Source organism: Pinus tabuliformis, chromosome 2_2, assembly GCF_031772625.1.
Source record: "Pinus tabuliformis cultivar Carrire ecotype Pingquan chromosome 2_2, CPIR1, whole genome shotgun sequence".
Lineage (NCBI taxonomy): Eukaryota > Viridiplantae > Streptophyta > Pinopsida > Pinales > Pinaceae > Pinus > Pinus tabuliformis.
This window is the reverse complement of record NC_142300.1, coordinates 1,316,539,646-1,316,566,825: the sequence shown is the minus strand read 5'-3', so window position 1 is coordinate 1,316,566,825 and position 27,180 is coordinate 1,316,539,646. Positions and strand designations below refer to the sequence as shown.

Below are 27,180 nucleotides of genomic sequence, written 5' to 3'. Positions count from 1 at the left end.
TAGAGAAATTCCAGGTATGAAGAAATGTTGTAAAGCAAACAGAATTTTATCTTATTTATGCCCTCTCCATCGCCTCTCCTTCGGATACATTGGATCATTGGTTGATTGATAGTGGTGCTTCAAGGCACTTCACTGGATACAAGGAGGCCCTCTCAAACTTGGTTGAAAAGGAGATAAATATGGAGATTATACTTAGGGATAATGCCACTTATCCCGTGGAAGGAATTGGGATTGTTACTCTTCACTTAAATCAAGGTCAAACCCTCCACTTACAAGAAGTGCTATATGTACCTGATCTGAAAAAGAACATGGTCTCTATTTCTAAGATGGAAGACAAAGGTTTCAAGGTGATATTCATTGATGGGAAGGTTCAAGTTTGGCAAAAGAACCCAAGAGATGCATTCACTCTTGGATTCAAGGTTGAAGGTCTCTATCAGGTTGGAGGAAGTTTGTTGGGAGCAATGACTTGTGATACTTCTCTTCAATCTGAATTATGGCATCGGAGATTTGCTCACCTTCATTTCAAAGACTTACCCAATGTAAAGAAGATGGTCACAGGTATGTCTAAATTCAACTTGAATCATGAAGGTGTTTGTCAGTGATGTGAAGCTGGAAAACATACAAGGGGACCATTCCCCTCAAGTGAGACTCAAACCACAGATATCGTTCAATTGGTCCATTTTGATCTATCAGGTATGTTGCTTGTGACATCTTTGGGTGGATATTTATACTATGTTATTTTTGTGGATGACTTCTCTCGCAAAACATGGATCTATTTCTTAAAGAAGAAGGATGAAGTGTTCAAATGGTTCTGCTCCTTCAAAGCCTTGGTCGAGAATCAAACAGGGAAGAAGATCAAAATATTGAGGACCGATAATGGGACCGAATATGAGTCAAATGAATTCAAAGACTATTGTAGAGAAGCTGGCATTAAGAGGGAGACCACTACCACATATACTCCTAAACAAAATGGTGTTGCCGAAAGGAAGAATCGTACTATCATAGAAGCCACCCGTGCTATGCTTCATGATCAAGGTCTTTCGAAGTTCTTATGGGGAGAAGCTACCAACACCGTTGTGTATGTCCAAAACCGATGCCCACATCAAGCTTTGGACTTCAAGACACCCGAAGAAGTTTTCACCGGTAAGAAACCTGATGTTTCTCATTTTAGAATTTTTGGTTGTCCCGTATATTTTCATGTGCCGAAAGAGAAAATAAATAAGCTAGATGAATCTAGGAAGAAAGGAACATTTGTGGGCTACAGGGAAACTTCAAAGGCATATAGAATTTATGTGCCTGGTCAAAGGGAAGTGGAATTAAGTCATGATGTCACTTTCGATGAAGATTCTGCTCTTAGAAAGATCCGAGATCTTCCTATTCCTAGGAAGGACAATGATGACGTTGATGCAGAAAAGCAAGATGAACCTCCGTCTGGTGAACCGATGCCCGATGTGGAAGGTCCAATGGATCCCACTGATCCACCTACTAGTGAGCCCTCTACTTCAAAAAAAAGACCTTTGTGGCTCAAAGATACTCTTGAAGATGTTGAGAAACATATTGCACTGAGGGGGACATTTCGTAAAAGCAAGAAGCCAAATAGATACCAAGGGTACTTAGCTGCCATGAGTACCATTGTATAATCTAAGCCTTGCACATTCGAAGAAGCCGTGAAGCAACAAGTTTGGAAGGATGCAATGAACGACGAGTATGAGTCAATAATGAAGAATGATGTACGGGATGTGGTTCCTAGACCCAAGGACAAGTCAGTGGTCACTTCGAAATGGCTCTACAAGATCAAACATGGAGTTGATGGAAGTGCTGAAAAGTTCAAGGCCGGATTTGTAGCTCGAGGCTTCTCTTAAAGGGAAGGAGTAGACTATGATGAAATATTTGCACCAGTTGCCTAATATACCACCAGCTGTTCGATTATAGCCCTTGTTGCCTCGCAAGGATGGAGCCTACACCAGGTGGATGTCAAAACTACCTTCTTGCATAGTTCGCTTAAGGAGGAAGTCTATGTGGAACAACCTGAGGGGTTCGAGGTTCAAGATCATGAGACACATGTATGCAGGTTGAAGAAAGCCCTCTATAGGTTAAAGCAAGCCCCTAGGGCTTGGTATGAGAGGATCGATAACTATCTTATGAAGCTGGGATTTACAAGGAGCGATGCTGACCTGAACCTATACTTCAAGGTTGAAAAGGGCAGACCTCTCATTTCGGTCCTTTATGTGGATGATCTCTTTCTCACAGGTGATGACCCTCTCATTCATCAATGCAAGAGGGAGTTGGCTTCCGAGTTCGAGATGAAGGAACTAGGACTGATGCATTATTTCCTAGGGTTGGAGGTCTAGCAAAAGCTAGGTGAGATTTTCCTTTCTCAAGGAAAATACATTGTGAAGCTACTTAAGAGATGTGGGATGGTGGACTGTAAGTGCGTGACTTCTCCTATCGAACTCAACTTTAAGAAGCTATGTGGAAGTGCTGCTAGGCCCGGATTGGTGAACCCTACTGAGTATTGTCAACTTGTGGGGGCCCTGATGTTTTTGGTCAACTCTCATCCTAACATATGCTTCGTTGTGAATACGTTGAGGCAATACATGGTCAAGCCTCATCACATTCAGTGGATTGTTGCTAAGAATCTCTTGAGATATCTCCAAGGCACAATCCACTATGGACTAAGATACACTGCTGGAAATTTGAGGCTACATGGATATTCAAATGTTGACTGGGCTGGCAGTGTGGTGGATCGTAAGAGCACATCTGGGTGTTGCTTCTCTTTGGGGTCTGCTTCAATATCTTGGATGAGCAAGAAGCAGAAATTGGTTGCACTAAGCACCGCCAAGGCCGAATACATTGTTGCGAGTATGGCCTATTGTGAAGCAGTTTGGTTGAGGAAGCTCTTCAATGAGCTATTTGAGCACGTGCTAGATACCACCATGATCTTTTCCGACAACCAGAGTGGGATTCTTCTATCAGAGAATCCCGTGTTCCATGACCACTCCAAGCACATTGATATCAGGTACCACTTTATCCGGGATATGGTACAATGGGGAGCAGTTAGGCTCCAACACATCAAGACAGATGAGCAGGTTGCAGACATTCTCATGAAGCCTTTGGGGAAGGTCAAATTCTTAACCTTCCAAGAGAGACTTGGAGTCGTGGAACGACCCTCCTATGAGGGTCCCATATGAATTGGACACAAATCTCTGGGAGCTCATGGGGGCTTGGGGTACTTCTTCGAGCTATGAGCAACCATAGGGTGATTGATTCACCTTCCCCTAGTGGTGCGCTGGATATAGGGTGAGTGATTCACCTTCCCTTGTGATACCCCATTATGGTTGACATGTGTGTAGGGTGAGTGGTTCACCTTCCCCTACTCAGACACATGCATGTAGGGTGAGTGGTTCACCTTCCCCTATGATTGACATATGCATAGGATGAGTGGTTCACCTTCTCCTACGGCATATGAGCAAGATGAGTGGTTTACCTTCTCTTGTTAATGCCCTGGCACACATCATACCCATAGAGTCTAGGACTCATGGGAAGTACCTCTCATCTGGCCAATGAGTTGGGAAAATATGGTTCGATACCATAGCACTACCGATGGACACATCATGTACTGTAGTAATCCCTATGACTAGGATGCATGGTGTTCAACAACTTGATCTGGGATCAAGGACTTACTTGTGTCAATGGAGAGTGGTAAGGTCTTGTGACTCACTCTCGATCACTTCTTCTTCATTATTACTTCATGGTTCAGCACAGCAGAGCACAACAAAGCAGTACAGGGCAGTGATGACAGGGATGGTACAGGATGACAGGTTGGCATGATGATGACAAATGGATTGACAGGTGGAATTCTCCCTAGTTGAGAGGGAGTGTTAAAATTGGCAACTAGGGCAAACTTCCACCTTAGGACAACTCATGTGATGGAGATGATTATTGCATTGGATTCCTCTTTTCGAGGTACAGTTTTGATATAAAGATCATCTCATTTTGACAAGCAGAAATGGAATTTTGAATTTATTCTTTCTCATGGACAAATTGCCAAGGTCAGCCTCAGTCAAATGTAGGCTCAACAAGCCTAATGGATGTGTCTCCTCACCCTCAACGAAGTGTATAAATAGAAGTAACCCTTCTCTCATTTGGACATCACTCATCTCATCACAACTTCTTCTCTCTCCTCTCTTGATTGGTTTGTACAACTTGGAGGCTCTCTACTTCACACGTGTGGAGAAAGGCAGATTTCTGGACTAGTTTTGGAGGTCGAAAATTTCAAGGATTAGGGCATGCGTTGACCAATGTTGACTTGGAGTATTTGACCAATGTTGACTTCTGTTTTGTGGGCATAATTTTGATTTCTGCAGGCTGTGCATTCTTTGGCGTGGATTTCGAGGTGATTGGGCACTGTTTGACCAAGTTGACTACTACATTGACTTTCTGGTTTGACCGCAAAATTACAGCAAACTTTGATTGGGTTGACCGAGCAGCTTTTGGGTTCACTTTGACTCCCTTGGCAGGCCCCATTCTTCTATTGTTAACCGAGTTGCTTTGAGGACATTTTGGGGCAACTTTGACCACCATTGACTTTCTAGTTAGGGCTACATTTACTGCTGATTTTGCATAACTGTTTTGGGCATGTATTTCTGATATTTGTAATCTCTCTCTCTCTCTACTGAACTATTGAAGAATGATAAGAAGAATTGATCAAAGGGTTTTCCCAAATTGGGGTTTGTCCCTGGCATCCGCCACATCTTGTGTCCTCTTGTCTTGGATTGTCTTTTGCATATGTTTTTAAGTTCTATCTGCATTTACTGTAAAAGTGTATAAGTTAATGTGATTGCTACTGAAGATAATTGGAAATTGTCATTGCGATGATAAGGAACATTGAAGTAAATTGTGCTAAAGCATAGAACATACTATTGTTATCTAAAAGTAACAACCTCAGTCAAGTGGACTGGAGCCCAAGTCAAAATAAGCAGAAAAAAGTTGCAGATAAGGTATGGTGAGGTTTCTCCTTGTTTGATGTTGTTTGCCAAAGGATAGAGTCTAGTTTGGATAAAATTTGAAGGTCATCCTAAGGCTGTAAGGAGGGCATTAATTGGATGATCTTAGTATCCCTAGATCAGCTGGCAAGAACGTCTTTGGCTCAATAGACATATCTTTGAAGGACAGAAGGAGGAGGTCAAAGAGAGTTGTTTGACTAGCCCAAGTTCATTGTTGGAGAAGGACCTTTTACAGTGATAGGTGGTAGCCCTCCATGCCCTAAGTGTGTCTTCATTAGGTAGCACAGGAAGGCACTAGTGAGAAGAAGTCCATAAGAGTTGTGTCCTTGAAGGACTAAGGAACAGCTAGTGGGCAAGAAGTCCCAAAGGAGTTGAGGAGCAGTAGTGGGAAATCTAGATTTGTTCACAAATAAGTTGTGAACAAATCGGAAGAAGACCCTACGTGTTGATGCATTGATGGACGAATGGTCAGCTAGAGGGCAGATTGGAATCGTGTTTGTGAAAAATTCTAGGATCTAACAATCTCAAGAATCCTATTGCAATCAGCTGGATCTACTTCACCTAGATTGTAAATTTTGTTACAAACTTATTTCAGATGTCTTCATGCAATATTGAAGTAAATTACTCAAGCAGCCTACACCAATTTAAATATGATTCTGAAACATAGAAACTGAGCAAGGAAAATAGAAACACATAGGACAAAGTTATTTTTGGACAATATTCCCCGAAAAAACCCAATGCGGGAAAACCGGTGCAGCATCTCTGAGGGTTTATTATTATTAAGCAGTAGCAAATTCTGAATTCATCACTGAATACTTCACAAGGTTATTCAGTTACAGAGAGAAATACTGGCAGAAGCTTTGTGAGTTTACCTCACACAGTCACTGAGAAAAAGTCTCGATTGTTCCGACTGCTGGATGAGGTGCCCTAGCAGGCTCTACGTTATCCTAGCGTCAACCCTCTCAAGTACATCGTCACCCAACTGGGGAATCGATCAATAGCCCAGAGTCACTGCTCTCAGCCTCCCGGTCTCACACCCTGGCTTCCGGTTGCTGAAACTGACCCTCTTCTCTGAATTTCGACTTTCTCTCTCTCCCTCTATGTTGCTTCTGCATGGCCCTTCTGGCCCTACGTCAAAATTTGCGTCAAGGCTTCTAGATCACTCATTGCCTCTCTCTGCTGATGTATCTTCGGATGAGAATATTTCTCTCCGAAATTTGTTATCCCTACCCCTCAGCTACAAGAGATCTCCTCAATCGATTTTTCCTCCTGAGAAACGGAAGATGCCCCAGAATTAGATGACGGAAGTATTCCGCAAGTGTCACTATCAGCTATGACAGGTATATCACAACATTAGACTTTAAAGTTGAAAGGACATATAAAGAAGAACAACGTAGTGATTCTCATTAACTCTGGTAGCACCCACAATTTTTTAGATGCAGCCGTGGCAAAGAGACTCAATATTTTCTCATTTCCCTTATCAAACATGAACGTGATGATAGCTGACGGTAAGAAGATTGAAAAAGTAAGGAAATGCCATAAGGTCAAATTGCAGATTCAAGACTTTAATTTAGAATCTCCGTTCTTCACGATACCATTAGGTGGAGTAGATGTAGTCTTAGGTATCCAATGGCTACGAACTCTAGGCACTTATGCTGCCAACCATCAAGTACAATTCATAAGATTTAAATGGGGAGGCCAAAGGTATAAATTACACAGATTCCAAGCACCAGAGAATCAAATTGTATCATCATCTCAGATGATGAAGATGATTCGAAAAGGAGCACCCGCTTATGTAGTACAATGTCACCAATTAGAAATGTTATCTGCAAATATGATCAGTGAAGAGTCACCAGAGATACAAGATCTAATTCAGAAGCATGAAAAAGTATTTCAAGACCTACCTATGAAAATGCCTCCTAACAGGGAAATTGAGCATACAATAGAAGTCAAAGCAAGATCAGACCCCGTCAACATCAAGCCATACCGATATCCACATCACCAAAAGACGGAAATTGAGAGATTAATCCAAGACCTTTTAAAGTGTGGGATCATCTCGAAAAGTAAAAGTCCGTATGCTGCTCCAGTGGTATTGGTAAGGAAGAAGGATGGTTCATTCAGGCTATGTATTGATTATAGAGGATTAAACAAAATAACAATTAAAAACAAGTTCCCAATTCCCTTTATTGACGAAATGTTGGAGGAGCTACATGGCGCAAAATACTTCTCAAAATTGGACTTAAGATCAGGCTATTATCAAATCAGAATCAAGTTGGAAGATATACCAAAAACGGCATTCTGAACACACGAAGGTCACTATGAATTTAAAGTAATGCCGTTTGGGTTAACCAATGCACCAGCAACGTTTCAAGCAACTATGAACGAATTATTTCGTCCACATCTTAGGAGGTTTGTACTAGTATTCTTTGACGATATTTTAATTTACAGTAAAACTTGGAAGGAGCACTTACAACATCTGGATAAAGTTCTTACACTACTAAAATAGCATCAGTTTTATGCAAAAAAATCCAAATGCACTTTCGGAAAGGAAGAAGTAGAATACCTTGGACACATTGTATCCCATGAAGGCGTAAAGGTGGACCCTAATAAAATCAGAGCTATAAAAGAATGGACCAAACCTATTAATATATCCAAGCTAAGAGGGTTCTTAGGTTTGACTGGATATTACATAAGGTTTATTAAAAACTACGCACATATAACTGCGCCTCTGACAAACCTTTTAAAGAAGAATTCATTTCTATGGGATGAGGAAGCAGGAAGGTGTTTTGAAAAATTAAAGGAAGTTATGTCTAATGCCCCCGTATTGGCAACACCAGATTTTTCTAAACTATTTATCATTGAGTGTGATGCTTCTGGATTCGGTATAGGTGCAGTGTTAATGCAAGAAGGGCATCCAATAGCTTTTGAAAGTAGGAAATTCAATAAAAGAGAACACCTCAAGTCCACATACAACAAGGAAATGCTCGCTATTATGCACGCACTAGCTAAGTGGAGGCAATATCTTTTGGGAAGTAAGTTCTCCATTCGAACAGACCATAATAGTCTCCATCACCTCCTTCAACAAAAACACTTTCCGAAGAACAACAAAAATGGATTGAAAAAATTGTCGCCTTTGACATGGAAATACTACCTAAAAGGGGAAAAGACAATGTAGTAGCCGATGCCCTATCCAGGAAAGATGAAGAACCAACACTACTTGCAATCTCGGTTGTTGCTCCTGAATGGCTTAACGAGATTCGAAGTGAGTATGCCAAGGATCCAGAAATAACGGCGATAATCAATAACCTTCCCAACAACTCAAAATTTGAATGGAAGAATGATATTCTATGGTAAAAGGCAAGAATCTATCAAAATGCCAATTCCAAGTTTAAATTTAAGATACTCAAGGAGTCACATGACTCACCGTCAGCCAGACATGTAGGATTCTTTAAGACTTGCTACAATGCACGTCAATCCTTCTTTTGGAAAGGAATGAGTCACGATATTCAGAAGTATGTAGCAAAGTGTGACACATGTCAAAGGAATAAAAGTGAAAATATTACGACACCTGGATTACTTCATCCTTTAAACATTCCGAACCAAAAATGGAAAGACATTTCGATGGACTTTATTGAAGGATTACCCGTATCTGAAGGCAAGGACAAGATTTTCGTAGTGGTCAACAGACTCACCAAATATGCTCACTTTATGGCAATAAAGAAATCATACTCAGCTAAACAAATCGCTGAAATATTCTGCAAAAATATATATAAGTTACATGGTTTTCCGAAAGTCATTGTGAGTGATAGAGATGCCAAATTCAAGGGTAATTTCTGGAAGGAGTTGTTCAACCACATAGGAACCTACCTAAATATGAGTTCCGCTTATCACCCTCAAACAGATGGACAAACAGAGGTTGTCAATAAATGTTTGGAGGCCTACCTACATTGCTACACTACAGAAAAACAAAATAAGTGGGCTCAATGGTTGCATCTCGCTGAGTGGTGGTATAATTCTACTTATCATACGTCAGCAAAAATGACGCCATTTCAAGCTTTGTATGGATATGAACCCCCAAAATGGAAGGATCTAGCTATTGTCCAGACAAATCTACCTGCTGTTAAAAATCAACTAGAAGAAACCCAAAAAATCGTCCAAATACTGAAAGAAAACTTGAATAATGTGAGGAATCGTATGAAGCAACAAGCAGACCGAAACAGAACCGAAAGAGAGTTTGAAGTCGGAGAATGGGTGTTTGTCAAGCTCCAACCATACAAACAATTGTCCTTAAAACAGAAAGGAAAAAACAAATTGGCACCAAAGTTCTACGGACCTTATCAGATCAACAAAAAGATCAGCCAAGTTGCGTATGGTTTAAGCCTTCTAGAGAAAAGTCGTGTTCACAATGTCTTCCATGTCTCCTGCCTTAAAAGGGCACTAGGCGACCATCAATCAGCGCAAACAACGCTTCCATCCCTGGATGATGAGGGAAGGGTCATTCTAGAACCAGAAGGTATTTTATCTACTAGAGAAAGAAAGCTTCGACATCGTACAATCAAGGAATACCTAATCAAGTGGAAGGACTTACCCGAAGAAGAAGCTTCTTGGGAGAATGAATCATTTTGTCAACAACATCCGTCGTTACGTATGCTTTGAGGACAAAGCATTCTTTCGAGAGGAAGGCAATGTTATGTAAAAATTATTTAATTTTAGGTTAATTAGACGAAAGGGCACGATCATAAGATCATGCCCTTTCCCAAAAGGGTGCCCATGGCAGTATATAAGCCAAGGACCCTCACTGTAAACAATCATCATTTAATCATTAATAAAATATTTATTTATTTATGTTTATTACGGAAGTTTTCACTTCAGTTGTGTTTTAGGTGCACATCTTGTCCACTGTCCTAAAGACCAGTCAAATTAAAGAGAGAGGTCTCTTCAGATGAGGAGATCCTATGTGCTGTCACAAAAGGTTCTTATCAGCAGTCTAGATAAAGGAACTGCTACCCATACCTAGCTCCTATAACACACAGATCAGCATTGTGTGTTTCCTAGGACTGTGGGATCATAGTCTATCTAGCTACTAAGACTGTGTGGCAGCTGCTAAGGCTGTGTGGCAGCATGACTAAGGCAGTATGGCAGCATGACAGAAGTTATGGTGCAGCATATGTGTATCAGGGTGTGCAGCACAAGTGTATCAAGGTGCAGCATATGTGTATCAAGGTGTGCAACACAAGTGTATCAAGGTGCAGCATAAGTGTATCAAGATGCAGCACAAGGGGATGCAACATGATGGGCACAGTAAGGTACAGTTTGAAGATGCAGCACAAGGGGATGCAACATGATGGGCACAGTAAGGTACAGTTTGAAGATGCAGCACAAGGAGGTGCAGCATGATGATACGGTGCAGCAGCATGATGTGTGCAGCATGATGATGAAGAGCAGCAAGATGGGTACAACATGATGAGGTACAGCTCAGCAGTGATGCAGCTTTGTGATGATGGGCATGGTATGATGGTGCAGCACTATGATAGGGTGATGGAATCACATGAGTCCATATCAGTTACCTCACAAGGCATCTTCTTAGAGAAGATCTATGTTCTTATCTTGTCAAGTCAAAGTGTTGATTTTTGTTGTAAATGTACTCTCTCTCTCTCTCTGCTGAACTATTGAAGAACATATAAGAAGAATTGATCAAGGGTTTCCCCACATTGGGGTTTGTCCCTGGCTAGCGCCACATCTTGTGTCCTCTTGTCTTGGCTTGTCTTTTGCGATTTATGTTTATGTTCTATCTGCAGTTTACTTTAATGCTGATGTGATTGCTAATCTGGAAAAGATATTGAGCTAACTGTGAAAATTGAAATAAATTGCTCTAAGCATAGAACATACCTAAACTTAACACAATTCTACGCTAGCATACAGTCATTACTCTGATGCTCAATTCAGACAGATCATCTCTCCCACTTCACGGGGATAACTATGGGTCTAGGCTCTATTTTTTGTTCTTTTTGCAACAGCAGTTGACTGTTTTTTTCTATTAGACTATATCTATGAACATTATTGTACATAACTTGTTATAATCTGCCCATTTTGATGCTGAACATTTCGGTCTTTTGTATTTGGGGATCTGTGCCTTTATCGACCCAAGACCTGATGTTTTTTCAGCATTATCATGATGTGCTTGTTCCTCACCAATCTGCATAAACACCTTTGTGTGTTTACAAAATGTAATTTTTATTATTATTAATAAAAATTACAGTTTTTTTCTCCGGAAAAAGAAAAAAGTCTGTCCAAATCAGGTTATAAATCAAGTGGCAAACAAGGACAATCATCCCACTTGATGATATACCTAAGCACCAAAGGTAACCATCTATTGTGTATTTTGCGAGAGTTTTACATGCTGATTTGTATTTTCTGAAATTATCATTCATATATCAGACTAAGCATTTTGCTTCAATTGACTCCTAACCTCTATCATATTCAGTGTTTCTAGGCACTGGTCAGTTAGGCTTGTTGTGAAGTGTGTGTAGATTGGGATAGCCCTGTGACATTGTAGGAGTTGGCCTAAGGTGAGAGGATATTGCGTTAATGTGACAGTGGGTACATCTCCTATCCACTTACCGCTTAGTGCCTTGAATGGACCTTGTTGAAGCTACTAATTCAGGCAGTAATAGGTGGCAGCAATGATTATATGTTCTAGTTACTGAATTTACCCCTAACAAAAAAAAATGTCTAAGCTAAACTTACCATGACTATGCTACCAAACAAAGTAACTTCCATTCATCAATTCCTAGTCATACTCATCTCTCATTAAAATTCAACTGAATAACAATAATCTTCTGACATTTTCCTTCGAATGTTTACTTATTTTCCAAGGATTTTTTTATTTGGGAACCTTGATTTTCACTGTGGGCATAACCTTGATGTTTCAAGAGTAATTACAACTATATTTCATGTTATAAAGACCTATGCTTAGAGTGTGACTTTTCTTTCAAACATAAAGTTGGAAAAAGTGTAAAGAAATACATGAATTTGATGTGCGATTTCAATCAATTACCTCACAGTCCATTAGAAGAATATCAAAGCAACAGGGCTTTGCCGGAACAGATGCTTCCAGTGACAGCTGTTCTGATGAACTGTTTCCTTTTTTGGCCTTCATATTATTATGAAGAGCTTCGGAAACTAATCGCACAGCCTCTGCCCCATTATAAACACATTCAACAGTGGCACCTAACCGTCTAAGCATAGATTGTGCAAGTCGTTGTAAAACAACATTGTCTTCAGCAACCAGAATATGCATGCCAACCAGTGAACTTAGAGGTCTCAATTTCTTGTCATCTTTTGTGGATACTAACTGCAACCGGCCTTGATCTTGTCTATTGTCCAAACCCATTGCAGTTTTATAAAAGGATTCAATTCTGCAAGGTTCATCACTTGTTCGCTTCTGCTGCAAAACAGATGATGCTTTAACTTCTGAAGGTTGTGGCATCCTTTTCATAGTAAGTTCCTGTAAAAGTTCCCAAACAGCATGAAGACGAGAGCCATGAATCGGTTTATGTAGTATTAGGTCGCATGGAACCATTCCACTCTTCAATTTCTCTAAATCCATACTTGAAGTATTTGTAGTAGCTAGCCAGACTACCTTGTAGTTAGGAATCTGTCCACTTCCAGAAAACTTACTTAAAAGCATTGACATTTGTTCCATAGGTCCAACAATCATGTTGATGTCCAACAAAACTAACAGATAAGTACCTACTCTTTCCATTTCTATTTGTTTGATATTCTCAACTGTTGAACCACAACCAGCTGTAGGAGGTTGCTCAACACCATAATCAAGGCATATATCACTAAAGTGATACTCTGGAGAAACCAACTCAAAAGAACTAGACGATCTAAAACTATTGAAGAAAATATCATGTCCTAAGTTTTCAAGTGTTGGAACAAGATCTTCCCATTGATTTAACATCCAAACCTGTACACCTCGCCGCTCCAACCATTTTTTCAAAATGCTTTTTCCTGCCTCCCCATGCATGGCAAGTATTGCATGGACACCTTCTACATGTGGAGTACTTTCACAGAAATCTGCCCCTGGAATCCTAGCTGTGAAAGAATCGGACTTTGATCCTTGTTGCCATTCTTGAATGGCAGATCTGCCACTTGAACCAAATGTATCCTGTAAAGAAGCACCATCAAGCGCATGGATACCTAACTGATTCACTTCATTTGTGCTCTTCTCTACAGTATATCTCTTAGAAGCTCTTTTGAAAAAAAGGTTAAACCTGAAGCAAGTCCCATGTTCCCCGGGTTCATCTTTATCAATGATGCTAATATCTCCACTCATCAGATGCACCTTTCGAAAGAAATGGAATCATAGTAAACATTGTTAGTACCATTCATATTCTTCCAACAAATTATTGAGATGCATATATATTGACATATCAACTGGAGGTAAACTAAAGAAAGGAAAAGTTGATAAAGACATGAAATATGAAACATATATCAAATGATCATATATTTATAACTTTTATTTTGAAAAGTCATAAAAATGGTATGCACACTATCCAAAAATTTGAAAACCATGACAAAGCACAGCAAGACCAAAAAAGCAATCACCATTGCTTACCAATGATTGAACAATACCAAGACCCAAACCAGTTCCATCATGCATCTTAGAGGTTAACTTATCAACTTGGACAAATTCCTCAAAAACTGCCTTGCGTCTGTCCTTTGGGATGCCCTTTCCTGTGTCGTCTACTTCAAACTCAAATTCAACATAGTTTGGATTGGTATGAAATTTAGAAAAAGTGTCTACTTGCTTGTAAGCCTCACCATCCTTAAGGAACCATTTGAACATATAATTCCACAAACACGTGAGGACGTGACCCTTCTGGCTCTTATGAACAGACAAATTGCCATGGGCTACTTCCTTAACCCAAGCACGTAATACCACATGACCTTCAGTTGTAAACTTCACTCCATTGCTTAGTAAATTAGACAATATCTGCTTTAACCGGCCTACATCGCCTTTAACCCATGAGACCTTTTGTACAGATTCATCACATAAATCCAATACAACTTCTATGTCTTTTTTTAGTGCCACAACAAAAAACATATCTACAACTTCCTCCAGCACCTGAACAATATTAAAGTCAGTCTCCTCCAACTGCAGCTTTCCAGCCTCGATTTTACTTATATCCAAGATTGAATTCAATATCCCTGTAAAATAAGCATACATTGACAAGAGTATGGCAATAATTAGGACTCCAAACAACTTCTATGTAAGAAAAAATTAATTTCATTGCGAAAGGCTCCTGCAATTCTGATTTTGACATAAAATGGGAATCAAGATCTCAACAACTTGTAATAGACAAACAATCTGTTTAGGGCAGGGTAATTTGAACCAATTTCAATTTATATATTACAAGAAATAACATAGAACTATGTCCCACAAGATTAAATTTACAAACTAACATGTCATAATTCTATTTCTGTATCATCCACACAACACAACTCCATTCATATTACTACTACCACAACTAAGGACTTACCAAGTAGATCACTTGCACAAGTATTCATCTGGAAGAGGTTTGCCTCCAATTCTGACCCTTTAGCAACATCATAACGACAGAGATCAATGAGGCCAATGATAGCTGCAAGGGATGTCCGCAGATCATGACTCATATTTGCAAAAACAATGCTTTTATGGTTACTCTTTCTCTCTGATTGCTTTGTTGCCTCAAGTTGTCGAATTAATCCTGCACAAAGGTGCATCTCTTTTCTTGTAGCTCTTGTAAGTGAAAAAATGAAAAGACAGCTTACAAGGAACATGCAAACCGCCAATGTGATTAGAAGAATCAATGTTGTCTGACTCTGACTTGTCATGGGACCCCAAATGCTTTTATGTGGAATAATCAAAACAAATACCTGTGCAAACAAATTGACTTATTAGTAAGCAATAAATAAATATATATGGCAGGAGATGGAAATGCACATCCTAGGCAAAGTCATTTAAACTCCAAGCCCCTAGAAAAAAGATAAAATGAAAATTTTTGAGTGTAAAATAGCGTCTTCGTACAGTACACGAGGAATCTGCCATTTGATTGTTTTCCACCAAATTTGTGTACATCTATGTAGGAAATAATGTTTGTACAACTCAATTCTGGAGAAATAATCTCTTTTCTAGATTCTAGAAAATGTAAAGGTTATAACTTGTCACAAAGAAAGAAATAAAATACCAGGGATTTTCCAGCCAGATGAAGTGGGGCACTGGATAACGTATATTGTGCACCTTGAATTCTTGCGTCAGAGGTCCTGAAAGTTTCGTTGCCCAATCTGGATATATTATCCAATTTACTTTTGAGATACAGAGCTGCTCCTGCCACCACAACATTACTAGATTTTGTAGCTTCCAATAGTATAGGTTTGTCTACATCACCTTCCACATGGAAAGTAGATCCCGTTTGTGCAAGCAAATACCCATCTTCTGTGGCTAGATACATATCAATACCTTGAAGGTCAAATAGCATTATGATGTTTGTTAAACTACTCATTGGCACTCCTAAAGCCACAACACCAGATGGAGTTGCATTAGATGAATCTTTAACAGAAGCCAATGACAGGAATAAGAGTTCTTTAGACTGACCAAATGTCAAGCCCCAAGTAGTGAGCCCATGCTCACTATAGAGTGCATCTTGAAACCATTTTGTTTCCCAGAAAGCATATGCACTTGTTGGAATCGCCTCTCCTACTGGTTGTCCTGTGCTAAAAGTAGTTGACTGACGATACCAGAGATATCCTTGACTCCTTTCAGCTAATACATTGCTCTTTGAATTATTGGTTGTATTTGCAAACAGGATGAATGTCTCAGTAAAATCTGAATAGTAAGAGATAAGTAATCCATTTTTTCCCATGAAGAAAACTTGTGTTGTGTATGGATTAGTTGAGTATACTAGGAAAAGTGCAGGCTTCACCTGAAAAAATAAGGAAAAGAATTGTGATTTTTACTATCAATTCATAACCATAATTAATTGTCCCATTTTCCGAATTGAAATGATTGGCCCAAAGACACAAACCTGCTCTTCTAATGTTGAATATGAAGACAAGCTTCCCTTCAGTACAGATGACACCATTAGATTAGCTAAATGGGTTGCAGATGCATTGTTTCCCTCAAGAACTGATCTTGTGCTTGCTTTGGCATATGTGAGCCATTCATCACAAAGATTATTGGAAACAATAGCAACTGAATGTTGAGCATGTTTTGATGCAAAAGACCATGTTATTATTGTTATGGTTATAACAATTGCAATAAGGAACACCTGCATAACCCCAACATTAAGGACGAGACCATGTGACATACAGCATAGTAGTAGTAGCTTTTCCACTTTAACTAGTGAGATTTAATCTTTACACAAGTCATTAGTAAAAAAAGGGATAGTTTGGGACACAGTATGCAATGCTTAAGAGTACAAGTAAAAGAGTTCCACGTATCCGGGAATTGTTCAAAATAGGTCTGGAAAAATATCTACTTGCTTTATATCATTCTCAGAACTACCAACAAATAGGTTAGTAGAATTGATGGAGCTTAAACATTGTTAATAACCAAGAATCACAAAATTCCCCTAACCAGAGACCATTGACTAGCTTTAATTGCTCAGTTGCTTGAAAGTCAATTTTAAATTCTGGTTTATTTTCACAAAATCTGCATATGCTGTTTCATCATGCCATACACGTGATTGGATTTCTACTTTGATTGGTTGACAGGCCTCAACTTGGAACACAAAGTACAATTATTGAAAAGATCACAATAATACTGATATAATGAGGCATATGACAAAAAGCATTTGAATGTTTAATAACTAACGCACCACACCCTGGCAAGTTACTGAAGCTCAAGAAGGCTGCAACGCTAGGGGAACATTTGTTCATAAACCAAACCTTATAGTAAAGCTTAAGAACATAACTCTAACATGTTGGGAATTAATATGTGTTAAAATTGGCAACTAGGGCCAAACTCCATGTGGGTCTTCTTATTCACGGCAGCTGATATTTTTCTTGGATTCCTCTCGCCGAGAGGTGTAAGATTGATCTAAAGATCATCCGATTCCAATATGTATTCATGGAGATATGAATTTATTTGTGTTATATGACAATTCGTCAAGGTCAGCCAGCAACCAAATTACCCCCCATCTATCCTCAACGTTGCACTATAAATAGAGGTGTCTTGCAAGTCATTTTATACATGCTCTTGTGATCTCTCTCTTCATTCTGTTTTGGGTTTTGATGAAGGAGAGATCTAAAGGGAGTGCCCTAGGCTCTACACTGCCCTAATGAAGAAGCCCTAACACAGTCTGAAGGAGAGATCTTAACGCTGTCAAGGAGAGATCCTAAATGCTGTCATGGAGAGTCCTAATTACAGTCAGGGAGAAGCCCTAGACGTGGAGGAGAAAGGGTCTTCTAGGAGTCCCTACGCTGCCCTAAATGCAGTCATGGAAACACAGCAAGGAGAGGCTAAACGCAGGTCTATAACAGACCGTAAGACGCTGTCCTTAAATGCCCTAACGCTGCCCCAAAACGCAGTCATGGTGAAGAGACCTTAACGCTGTTATAAAGAGACCTTAACACTGCCTGAAGGAGTCCTATAGCCGCAAAGGCAGAAGTCACCTAGGCTGCAGTTAATGAGGGTTCCTATGCTGCCCTAGCCGCAGTACTCAAGGGAGATCTAATCCGCAGAAAAGGGAGATCCTTACACGCTATATAAGGAAACTCACAGCAGCTTGAGGAGGCTCCTAACCGCAGCACTTAGGGTGCCCTAGGACGCTGTCAATAAGTGATTTATATGCTGCAGGAGTCACATATGCGCAGTCAAAGGGAGGCTTTGATCCGCAGCAAAAGGAAGCATCTAGTCACTGTGCTGACTGCAGTAAAAGAGACCTAAGAAGAGGCTCCTATCTGTTGTCCTAAACGAGCTCTAACATCAGGCCTAGAAGAAACCATTATTCGCTGTAAGGAGAAGCCTTAGCTGCTGTGAGGAGGTCTGGCCACAAGCTAATGGAAGACCTATGAACTGTCTAGAGTCCACAGCTAGAAGGGTTGCTAGGATACAGTCAAACGAAGCTTCATCTCATCAAGAATAGGTATAGTCAGATAGCTGTAGGTGACAGCTCATTGACTATAGAAGTTAGCACTATGGTAAAGGCTGTTTCAGGTATGAATGCTTGCAAGTGGAAGTCACAGTCATGAGGTAAAACTGTGTGGTGAAGGAGTCTGCACTCAGACTTATCTCAGACCTTGTAATGCTAACTTCAAATGCAGATTGGATGCTAATATCTGAAGCATTGGTGATGAGTATATATCTGTTTTAAGGACATTTACTTCTGTGTTGCTATGTGCTAGGCCATAGGCCATAGCATCATAGCAAGGATTTCTTAGAGCTGCTCTATTGGACGGTTGGGAGATTATGAAGGAAGATTAGTACAGTCTCAGGTGCCCTCATCAGATCAGCAGCTCTTCACTGTCAAGGGACATGCTACAGTACTATCATTGGTTGAAGACTGTCATGGCAATTCAGGATTGCATCTCAGAACTGTCATCATTAGTGGAATGGCTATCTTACTACTGTTGTCATAAATATCAGTTTTATGTATTTGTACTATCTCTCTCTCTCTGCTGAACTATTAAACAATATAAGAAGAATTGATCAAGGGTTTCCCCACATTGGGGTTTGTCCCTGGCTGGCACCACATCTTGTGTCCTCTTGTCTTGGCTTGTTTTCTGCAATTTATGTTTATGTTCTATCTGCACTTTACTATCATGCTGATGTGATTGCTAATCTGAATATTGTCATTGGGCTAATATGGAAAAATTGAAGTAAATTGCGCTAAGCATAGAACATACCTAAAATTAACAATATGATAATGTCCAGTGAAAGAAATACATTGGACTCTAATCAAGGTACTTTATTTAAAAGAATTCACATACAACACATTAAGTATAAACATTAGTAAAGCAGCTAAAATAATCAACAAGCATCCAAGAGCTTATGAAGCTACTTATGGAAGCTGGTAGGATCTGCTATATATCTTCATTCTAAACAGTTTCCGTGTAGATCCATCTTAACCCAAGATCTATAAAGCACTGAGAGTGATCAAATCCCTCTGAAACCACTGTTTTACAACCCGCCCGTTTCGACTCCGACTCGGCCGTTTCGAACCGAGTCATCACCATAAACTTTGACCCGGCCAGCAACCCGGCTCGGTTGACCGAGTCACATATGACTCGGTCGAGTCATATGTGACTCGGTCAACCCGGCCGGGTCCGTTATGACTCGGCCGAGTCAATGCATTCCGGCTGGGCAGCAAAACAGTTAAAAAAAATTCACTTTTTTTTGTGATTTTTGGTAAAGTTAAATCTCTCAGCTCTCTAACTCGATCTTGAATCTGCTGTCTATCCTTAGGCCTTGGTCTGGTACTCTCACGGTCTCACCAGGTTTGGCTCTTTTCCTATTCACTTTGACTGGCTCATCTGACTTCTTTGTATGAGCAAGCCCCATATTTTCGCACTTTGCACTATGACAATCTTCAGCCCAGGAACTTGGCTGAAACTTTAAAGAACAATCATGCAGTGATCTTTTTACAACTCTTTCTCGCTGGTATTCATCTGTTAAAGAGTTTTGCAATTTTTTTATATCAGCATCATCTCCAGTCTGGGAATGGCCTACAAACTCAGATTGCTTTTGCTCGCAACCAATCAATGGTCCAGTTGAACAAGAATCAGCCTTAACTGAGGCACTGTATAGAGAAGGTGCACTGCTTAATTTTGAGACTGTATGCTCAGTTGACATATTGTCATCTGTGCTCTGATTTAGTGGTGCACGTATGTTAGCTACTAGCCTACTACAGCATCTAAAAGATGTTCAGACTTCCTCTCAGAAAAAATCCCTCCCTGGAGGCTCCTATCTATGGACGGATCAGAGGGGTTTGCTGTGCCAGCAGAAACTCCAAACGAATAAGAGGAAAAATTTGCACTGCTTCCATCTCCCAATGGCATAAACATATCATCCCAGATAACATGATCTTGTCCATTCCTAGAAACAGGTCCTAATGCATCAAATATTTCATCAACAGCAGGTAGTGATATTGAGCTATTTGAATTATCCTGCCCTTTCATTAAAGATTTTAAGTACTTATCAAAGTCCTCAAATCCATTATAACCGTATTCATCTGTCACAGGAAGAAGCTCACCAAAGACAGCCTCTGAAACCTTAGAGCTTTCTCTCAATGATAATGGATTTTTGGTAAAGTTAAATCTCTCAGCTCTCCATCTATATTATAATGCTGTGTGTTTGGAAACATGAATGAAAATCTTTAAAATTATGTTTTTTTATAAAAAAAATAAATATTTAATGTATTTTTTACAACGACCGAGTCATTGAAATCGAGCCGGCCGAGTCATTACCGAGTCGGAGTCGGAGTCGGAGTCGATCCTCGGCCGAGTCGGAGTCGTAAAACACTGTCTGAAACACAACTTTTTAACAATGCAAAACTAGAGTAAAGGTTTGCGCCTTGAGGGATTTGATTCTTCCCTGTGTTTGATAGACCATGGTTAATATGGATCTACATCAGTTTATATATACATATATTCAGTGCCTTGTAGTGCCTTTCTTAATTGCTGTTTACAGTCTTATATGCTGGGTCATGACCCAAAATTTGTAAATATTTATAATGTTTATATCATTGGATATCAGATTTTTGGAGGGACCGTTGATGGACATTAAAGTGTGAACTTTGATCCAATGTAGCAGCATTTCTGAAAAGTGCCTCTCGATGCATGAGCCATCTAAGAAAATACTTTTAAATGTAATATCCAATGCAGTATTTGAGTTATAAAATGTGGAACAATTCACAAAATGTGGTGGACTACACAGGAATTTAAACCATTGTTTTAAAAAACGGCCGTTTCGATACCGAAACGGCCGAGTTGATCCGAGCCGATACCCTCAGCCATGACTCGGCCTTTGAAACGGTACGTTTGGCCGAGTCAGCCATGTTGATCCGAGCCGATACCCTCAGCCATGACTCGGCCTTTGAAACGGTACGTTTGGCCGAGTCAGCCATGACTTGGCCAACTCGGCCGTTTCTGTTATGACTCGGCCGAGTCACAAAAAGCCGCCCAGAACACGTTAAACAGCAATTTAATATTTTTTTAATGGATTTTTAAGGTGATTTCTGATTGGTTTGGACTCCAAGGTGTTATATGAATTTGCTAAATGTCATTTGGGGTCCATTCCCCCTCCCAAACCCTATTTAACACACTCAAATGCTCTCTACTATTGATATGCTATTCAAATTTCATGGTAATTTTAAATTCTTAAAGTAAAAGTGACATTCTCCTTAATCTTCATTTTCATCCTTTTACTTAAATTTTTAACATTACCATGAAATGACTCAGGATGTTTGAGAGTGGTTTCGGCCTCATTGGATTTCATATGGAGAAAGTAGAATTTTAGATTTCATTCAAAATCCAGCAGACTTATCAATTTTTCAGGATTGGAGGATTGCAATGTTTCCATTGAATTTTGTCATGTATTAGGGTATGGAACTCTTATTTAATCAAGAGCACCAATCCCTCCATGTACCTTGATGTTAGTGACATTGGTTGTCGAACTCCTCTGGGATTCGCTCCCAAACCAGGAGCTTCTGAAAATGTCGCTCCTGCTCCCATTTTCGCTCCTGCTCCCAAGTAACACAAAGAAGAGAAACCGTTTGGATCAAAAACGGTTAAATGATCTAGTTTATGTCCAATACAACCTCCGGCTCAGACGAAACCATTTGCTGAACAAAAGACCTGATTCAGATCCCATTGTGTTGGAAGACATTGATCCAACATGAGATTGGGTAGCGGAGAGTCGTCCAGCAGAGTTTGATCTTGATGAGGATCTTGATTTAGATTTAGATATCGAGACATCAATTGAACTTGAACATGCTGTTCAGTTGAATGCAGATCCCAATCCACCATCCTCAGTCTCACAGCCAACAAGGACTCCAGTTGTAGGTGTGTTTGGAAACATGAATGAAAATCTCTAAAATTATGTTTAAAATCTTTAAAATTATGTTTTTTTTATAAAAAAAATAAATATTTAATGTATTTTTTACAACGACCGAGTCATTGAAATCGAGCCGGCCGAGTCATTACCGTTTCGGAGTCGGAGTCGGAGTCGATCCTCGGCCGAGTCGGAGTCGGAGTCGGAGTCTTAAAACATTGATTTAAACAGATAATTACATTATATGCATAGATCCAATGCAACCATTTAGTCAGTTCACAAAACAATCATGATAAATCTGTCCTGTGAGTTTCATAAACAATCATGATATTGCCAAAAATATGCTGAGACTTTAATCAAAATATAGGCAATCTTTTCTCTGAAATCCTGAACATAATTGACACAAATGGACATACAATATTTGATTGGGAAGACCTAGTATGATTTCAAACTTACTTAAAACGTCAAAATAAGTTGAATTAACCATTTTAAAGGTAAAGTTGCAGCTTGTTTTCTTACTCGGATTCTAGCAGTCGTTTTGACATATTACAGGTAACTTTTAAATAAAACCTTAAGTTTGCAAGTTGCTTACATTTCTTACAGCTCAAGGCAATAATGTTAATCTATTTTCCTGTTGAGGGCTTGAACTAACCCAAAGCCTTTGGAGAATCACAAATGCTACCATAATTGTCACAAACCATCTGTTGGTGTTTCTAATTGAAAGTAACTTGCGAGTCAAAAATCACAACTCAGATCATTTCTATAATCAAAACCTGAAACTGTCTTTTGATCAAACCATTTAGCACTTTTAATGTTTTAAGAGAACTTTTTAAAGAGATCTGAAATCATATATCAAAAGCAGAACCACTATAACAAGAACTAGTAACAAGAGAATATTTAGTAAAAGTCATATGTGCATTGTGGATAGAGAACATTGGATGTGGGGCATGGTAACTGCAGATTCATTGGTTTATTGTTTCACTTGCTCAAATAACTGGGAATATCTTGTTTCACATTGCAGATAAATATAAATGATGTACTTGGTTTTGGTGTTATTCCAAGTCCTTGACTCCCACTGATGTTGACAATATCCCAGTTGTAATCTTGCAGCCCATTTAAGGTCCTCTGCATGTGTTTAGATCACGGTGGCATCATTTACTTCTTGCAAGTGACTCTTCAGCCCATGGTTGACTCAAGTCCCTAAAAGTCATAAGGGAAAAGGAGATAAAGTTTGAGGACAATTTCTGCTTGTTTGAGCTGGAAAACAATAACAGGTGACTCAACCTTTTCTATTATCAAGTGCAAAACCATAGAATTTTTTTTTTTTTATTTTGCCTTCGATTTAGTCACTTACACAAATTACAAGTAATATGTAAATAAGAAAAGTAAGTGATGGTTGGTGCCTGGTTCGAATCCCCCTGGGCAAGTCATGCTAAATCTACACTAACAGGTTTTAGGCACGCTATCCACGAATGTGGGGAAGCACCCCTTCGTGTTTCCCCACATGGTTTTCCTTGAAAAAAGAAAAAGAAAGTGGATTAAAATTTAAGAGTGTACAAAGTCATAACAGAAGTATATTACGTAAAAGGAGCAGTGGCACACAAATCTCCAGAAGCAGGCTTCATTCAAATTAGCTGGAAGCAGAGAGCATAGTGTCATGCTATACCTATAAATGATCACATGGAAGAGTTGGGGTGTGTTGATTTCAGTTGCAGTTGATAACCCAACTCCTACGTGGCACTATCTGACCCATGTCCAGCAAATCCTAAATTATATTTTCTACCTTATCCTTACCTTGGGATATATGTAGGGAGGAACACAAAGCAATTTAAACCCCAGTTCCACTAAAGGATGTGTTCTTGCTCCCTGATTCAATGACAGCCCTTTCGATAGGTACTTACGCAAACTCATCAATCAGTTGTTGCAGCTCCTTCTATCTTGTGTGATTTTATGACATGCATGCCTTTCCTAGAATTAGCCTAAAAAATGAAACATCACTCACCACTAGGAAGTTCTTTAGCCCTTTTGCTAAGTAATATCAATGTATTAATGTTGCAGTCCTCTAGATGTGATTAGTTGTTATCACAATTCATGTGTAATTCACCCAAGGTCTTCAATCATTACGCCCCCAAGGCCATATCAGCCCCTGGATGGTACTCAATCAAATGGGGGTCGATGGAACCCCAATTGGACTATCTGATGGCACTCGGGCCTGGTATGACAGAACATTGGAGTTAGGACAGAACAATGCCATAGAATAGGGAGAAACATGTGAAAAGACTAACTCCAAAGACTCAGACCCACAAAAACATTTATCTAGTTGCTATGAATGTAATAACAAATTCGTCCAAACAATTAGAGGCCTGGGAGAGTCTATGCCATATGGCAAGGAAGGATAAAGAGAGCAGAGGAGAGACTGGAACTGCAGAACTTTATGGGTGAGATGAAGGATTCGCTGCTCAAAGAAAAGGCTAAATGCAAAAAGACAGGCTGAACATAGGAGAAGTCACAAAGTCCTTATGAAGTTTGCCAAGAATTTAATAGCTGCCTAAGCCCAAACCCAATTGAAGCAGACAGAGTGTATCAAGGCAAGACTATGCAAGGCACACTGTAAGTGCTCAAGCTCAGCTACCACTAAGGCTGGAGCTGTTGTGGAAAGAAGACCTGGATATTTAAAAGAGGCCTTCTTCAAAGGCAGGCCTCACCTGGGAACTGCGCCTACCATCTCTTTAGAGAAGGATGGCAAACCGGGCAACAAACACAAAAATAATTCAAAGGAAGAGTGATAAGCTTGAATTCCCTGATCTAGCAGTTTGCATAATCATAAAAACTGCTTAATTTTAAGCTATGTTACGAGAAACGGGAAATGGGGCAAGAGGGTTTCGAGGGACAAGAAACATGAACCCCCCTCCCAGCATATATTATATTCTTGTGCATATAAAATTGATCAGCAATATATCCAGGATGGGAAACAAGAATAAGAAGGCAATAAAACAAGAAACAAATCTCCTGATCAAGTTTCCAATGACATAGTTCTTCTAAGCAATAGTGAAACTTTTATTTTCATTTTGCCATGTCCTCTCAGACCATTATTGAGAGTAAAAAAATGAACATGCAACCTCATGCAACCTTAGAGATACATCAAAACCTTGAGTAAGGACGCTATCAGAAAAAATTATCACTATTTCCTTAATATAAAGACGGTATCAAAAGAAATTATTATTATTTATATGTCAAGCATGGAATATTTGAAATATAATCGCACCTCCAAGACGATTGAAAGAAAAAATGAAATATAACTTGTCCTTCTCAAAGTCTTAGAGTTGAGAGTAGCTGCTAATTCTTCTCGTCTTGGGATCAGATCCTCCTGCTGCATCATCGTATTCGTCTCAGATTCTTCACTCCTACCACAATTGTTGATGCTGTTACAGTAATTCATTGAGACACTTCACTGCCGCTGCCATCTCAGAGCATTCATGGTTGCCCCGATCTTTATGAGCCTATCTACTCCAAATTGTATAGATGCCGCTCCCTGTATCGCCTCCGCTGAGCTCCTTCCTACCATATCCATGTGCAGATCTAAGCACGCCCTGTTTTGTTCCCTCCAACATGCAAAGCAGAGGCATTCGATTTTCAAATTTTTTAATATATCAAAAAAATATTTACATTATTTGCCCAGCTGTAATTTTTCTTACCTGTATTTAGCCTTCACTTAAATTTAAAGCTTTATGAATTACATTTTATAAGACTCGGATTTTCTTGAATAAAAATTAAAGGGTGATGAGTTAGCTTTTAGTTAGTAGTTAGAGATTTCGTAATTAGTAACTAGAGATGATTGTACTGATTTCATAACTAAATTATTACTCATTTCACAACTGAAGTATAATAAATTTTTCCATTTATAAAAAAATTACCCTCAGGAATTCTTCGTCATGGATATGGAAGAAAGACACGTATTGAAAATGTTTGGTTTATGTCACCGAATTCGGTTTACGTCCTGTCCATATCTTCCCCTGAAATGCATTGAATCATTTCGACATGCGCCTTGGTTGTTGGGGGGTTTGCTTGCCTGACCAAATTAATGTTCTGCAGCAGATCTCATTCGTGACATAGGAGGTATGGGTGGTGAAGGAGGTTTTGCTTCTCCTTAATTCCCTCCACCTGTTTACTAAATCACCTGCCAGATTCTGTGTGTTATCCAATTCAAGAAGAAATAATAATACGGCCTATGAGTGGTTTCAATGTTTTTCACCACTGTTATGGCAGGAACGAGGCCATGGACAGCCAGATGGGCGCCATCATTGGGTTGATTGAAATTAATGTTTTCGCTTTTATGTTGTATCAATCATTGGTTTGCTAGAACAAGAGCAGTAAGAATCTTGAAATGTTGCATAAATTGGGAAGGCTGATTCATTAAATTGCTCAAAAAATCATGTTTAGCAGGACACAATTATTTTGTTATATTGAAGGCATTGTAGAGTGAGGTTTTTGATTTCTACTTGGAGAAAGAAAGAAAACTATTTTAAAATTCACAAAGCTAAAAATAATTAACAATGACCCATAGAGCTTTAAATGGCTTTCGCAGGGGATATATTTGCAACGGAATCATTAGAAAATGATTAACAAATCTATACGCGAGGCAGCAACAAACTATGTCTTCTTTCGCGGGGGTACTATTTGCAACGGAATCATCAAAAATGTTCTCCTTAGCAGGGGATCTATTTGCAATGGAATCATTAAAAAATGTTCAACAAATCCATACGCGAGGCAGCAACAAACTATTTCTTCTTGGCAAAACGTGGACGTAAGTGTTTTGTTTTTTTTAATTTTTTTTAATATGAATTTCACCCTCCGTTGAAATCAAACTTCTCGTTGTTAGTCTTAATTATAAGCACAAATTTATCTTTAAATCTAAGATTTATTATTTTATTATTTATTTGTTGAGTGTGGTATTCTTATTTAAATATTTTGAAATCATATACCAAAGTTAATTTAAACACATAAGTTTATTTAAATATTTTGAAATCATATACCAAAGTTAATTTAAACACATAAGTTTACTTATATATTAGATTTCAAACATATATATATATATATATCATATTTTAATTATTCTCGAAAGAGTGGAAATAAATA

At 39.2% G+C, this 27,180-nt stretch overlaps 1 protein-coding gene across 1 annotated transcript; it reads right to left on the bottom strand.

Annotated features, from left to right (window-relative positions):
- Window positions 1-12,051: 12,051 nt before the first annotated feature.
- Window positions 12,052-25,671, bottom strand: LOC149198383 (histidine kinase CKI1-like). The gene is made up of 6 exons (XM_089409038.1): window positions 25,310-25,671; window positions 16,079-16,321; window positions 15,242-15,976; window positions 14,555-14,930; window positions 13,630-14,222; window positions 12,052-13,356 (listed from the first exon to the last, which is right to left on the bottom strand). Exons 1-6 carry the CDS (start codon window positions 25,481-25,483, stop codon window positions 12,052-12,054), a joined length of 3,426 nt encoding a protein of 1,141 aa, XP_089265164.1. The 5' UTR covers window positions 25,484-25,671.
- Between the last annotated feature and the right edge of the window lie 1,509 nt (window positions 25,672-27,180).

Bases quoted from the DNA above. Each gene is read 5' to 3' on its own strand.
- LOC149198383 (XM_089409038.1), bottom strand. From the start codon at position 25,483: ATGAATTACTGTAACAGCATCAACAATTGTGGTAGGAGTGAAGAATCT. The intron at 14,223-14,554 runs GTAAGTCCTTAG...CTTATTTTACAG, and splicing joins TTGTGCAAGTGATCTACTTG to GGATATTGAATTCAATCTTG. The intron at 13,357-13,629 runs GTAAGCAATGGT...TTCTTTCGAAAG, and splicing joins TTGGTATTGTTCAATCATTG to GTGCATCTGATGAGTGGAGA.